Source organism: Hipposideros armiger, unplaced genomic scaffold (genome assembly GCF_001890085.2).
Source record: "Hipposideros armiger isolate ML-2016 unplaced genomic scaffold, ASM189008v1 scaffold_278, whole genome shotgun sequence".
Lineage (NCBI taxonomy): Eukaryota > Metazoa > Chordata > Mammalia > Chiroptera > Hipposideridae > Hipposideros > Hipposideros armiger.
Window position 1 is genome coordinate 959,991 of NW_017731628.1, and position 2,698 is coordinate 962,688.

General features: G+C 51.6%; 1 protein-coding gene across 1 annotated transcript in view; it reads right to left on the reverse strand.

The window, feature by feature from the left end:
* Positions 1–2,698, reverse strand: part of TNFRSF11A (TNF receptor superfamily member 11a) — a 63,544-nt gene that overhangs the window by 32,900 nt on the left and 27,946 nt on the right. Inside the window, exon 5 of the mRNA XM_019657690.1 lies at positions 1,745–1,888. Coding sequence (XP_019513235.1) covers positions 1,745–1,888 — 144 coding nt within the window. The remainder of the gene's footprint in view (positions 1–1,744; positions 1,889–2,698) is intronic.

Sequence of the window (2,698 nt, forward strand, 5' to 3'; positions counted from 1 at the left end):
CAAATTACGCATACCAAGGGCCAAGTTCCAAACCTTGCCCTCCAGGGGCTTACACTCACCAGGGTATAAGCTGTGATAGAGACAGATGGGCCCCCACCTCAGCTGAAGGCAGCCAGGGCCGGGTTCCTAAGGGATGTGGGAAGTGAGCGCCATCTTACAGGATGGATAGATACTAGCCAAGTGAGGGGAAATGAACTGACGGGTGCAGGTAGGGGAAGAGGTAAGGCGGACTTAAGACAGTGTCAACAGTTCAAACTGAGGTCTGAAATGGCAAGTGGGGTGGGTGGCGGGGGATGGCAGCGGAGCCATCAGTGATACAGAAGTCTTCGTCTGCATATTCAGGAGCTTGGATGGAAGGTGTAGAAATCACATGGCTTGGAAGAAGCTGTGCATCCTCAAAACACCTCAGTTATGGACCAAAGCTTCATAAAGAGAGCACTGCACCCAGAAACCCCTAGGCTGGCTGAGTGGGGGCTGGGGGATGCAGCCAACATGGAACTCTCTGACCTTACCCTGGCCAGGCAAAGGGCTTCCAGGAGGGATGGCGCCAAAGAGTTACTTCGAGGTCGATGAGGTCAAATGTGTTCCTGGAGCCAGGTGTGCCAGGCAGGCTGGACTTGGACTTGCTTCCTAGGCCCAGCCGACACTCTTTGTGGACACTGGAGAACGTATATCGGATGCCCCCCACGCACTCGCCACGTGACAGGCTTAAGGGCAGCACAGGGAGCCCTAATTCGTCAAATTGGGAAGAATGATGAAGCAGAAATTGCCCGCACCTCTCCTTTCTGGTCTGTTTTTCCCTGTTTTTATAGGAACCCATTTCTCTGAAGGCAGATGTGCCCTTGGATGCAGGTAGCACAATAGATGCACGTGGAAGAAAGACGAACAGAGGCAAAATGTAAAGCTACATGAGGTCCGTGCAAATTTGTCTAACAAACAGGATTTCTCTGAGCATCATGGTAGCTGAACACCGCAGCAGTGCTTATGATGACAGAGGCAAATAAGATAAATATGTGGTCGGGCCATATTGCAGAGGAGAAAGGTTATCAATTGCTTCTGACCTGTAAGAAAGCTGCAACAGTCTCTGTGAGATAAGCACACACTTTGTCTGTTACACACACAGAAAGGTTCTTTTTAGGGGAATTTGGTGATGGGTTCCCCCTGAGGTGGCTGCTTCGGAACACTCACAGGTGCTGCTGGCTGTGCCCTGGGCTCCCAATCCTGGTTTCTGTTGAGCATCATNGATAAAATTCTGAGGGAAGGTGAAATGGATACAAATCAAAGGAGAAAAAAACAATATAACATTTCCAACAGTTGAGGCACATTAATGCATTTTTTAAATGGATGATGATGGGTATCAAATTGGTGTGGTGTTTACATCTCATTAAAAACATGCAAGGGGGGAGGGAAAAAAACATGCAAGGGGGTGCACGTTTTTCAAAATTGTGCTAAATGGGGTGGGGTATAAGTTTAACCAAAAAAAGTTTGAGGACCCCTGCATCATCGGGTGCCCTCCTAAGTGGGGAGCCTAAGGTTTCACAGCTGGGAGGAGCGTGGAGAAGAGCACGTGGGCCCAGCACTGACATTCCCCTGGAAGACCCTAACCTGGGCTCCATTCCCAGGGAGACCCTCCAGCTCCTGCGGCTCCACGTGGCTCCCCGGGGCATGAATGCCACAGGGAAGCCCTCTTGAAGCGGCTTTGGCCTCGGGGTGATTGCACGATTTGGTGAGAGCGGACGCGTACCCGGGTGCTGGACGCCGAAGCCCGGGGCACACTCGGTGTTGCGGCGGCAGCAGTCGCAGTCCTCGCTCCAGTGGTAGCCGGCCGTGCAGGCGCAGACCCGCGGGGCCGTCCGGTTGCCGGGCACCACCGCCACCAGGGCCTTGCCTGCGGGAGAGACAGGGCGGGGAGGCAGCACGAGGAAGCACAGGTATGCACACCTTCCACCCCGTGCAGCTCCCCAAGGCCAGCCCCAGAGCACCCAGGACCAGCGCTGGCCTCTTCCCGGACCGTGACCTGTTCAGGACACTCCCAAATTCCCTCTCGCGCTTCCTGTGACGGCACTAAAACATCCCAGTGGGTTTTCTTCTCTCTCAATAATTAAGAGTCTGGTGTGGTGTTGTTTTTTTCCGAAGTCAGTTTTCATGTTAGCAGGAAGATTCAGGACTGGAGGGAGGGCTTATGATCACTGACTACTTTGGTTAATGCAAAATAGACGTCACCGATTCTTGATTTTTAGTAAATGCAAATGTGATCGTCTTACCAGGAATGCTAGGTAGGACCTAAGAGAACGGGCTTTCTGGAGGCTGGGGATTCCTCCTGGGACTCTACAGGGACCCAGCATGACTCAGTCTGGAAAACAGGTGGTTTTGACATTAGATGAGTGGACCAAGTACTGAAGACACACCTGGAAATTCATCTCTCCCCAGATACTTCGGATAACAGTTTGTCTGTTTCCTCACAACACAGAGCGAAATGCTCACCTCTTATCCCAAATCTCCTGGACCTTTCCAGTTTTTGTGCATTAGAGGTAAATGCTCAGACACAGTTATTCACTGATTCATGTTTGCAATTTCATCCACTTGCTAAAATTTCATTATAGCCCCCAAACCAACACCCCTGGCATTTCTGCGGTTGTTCTCAGACACAGCCAGAACTGTGAAAATTTTGAGCCACTCGAGTGACACGCGTGTTCCC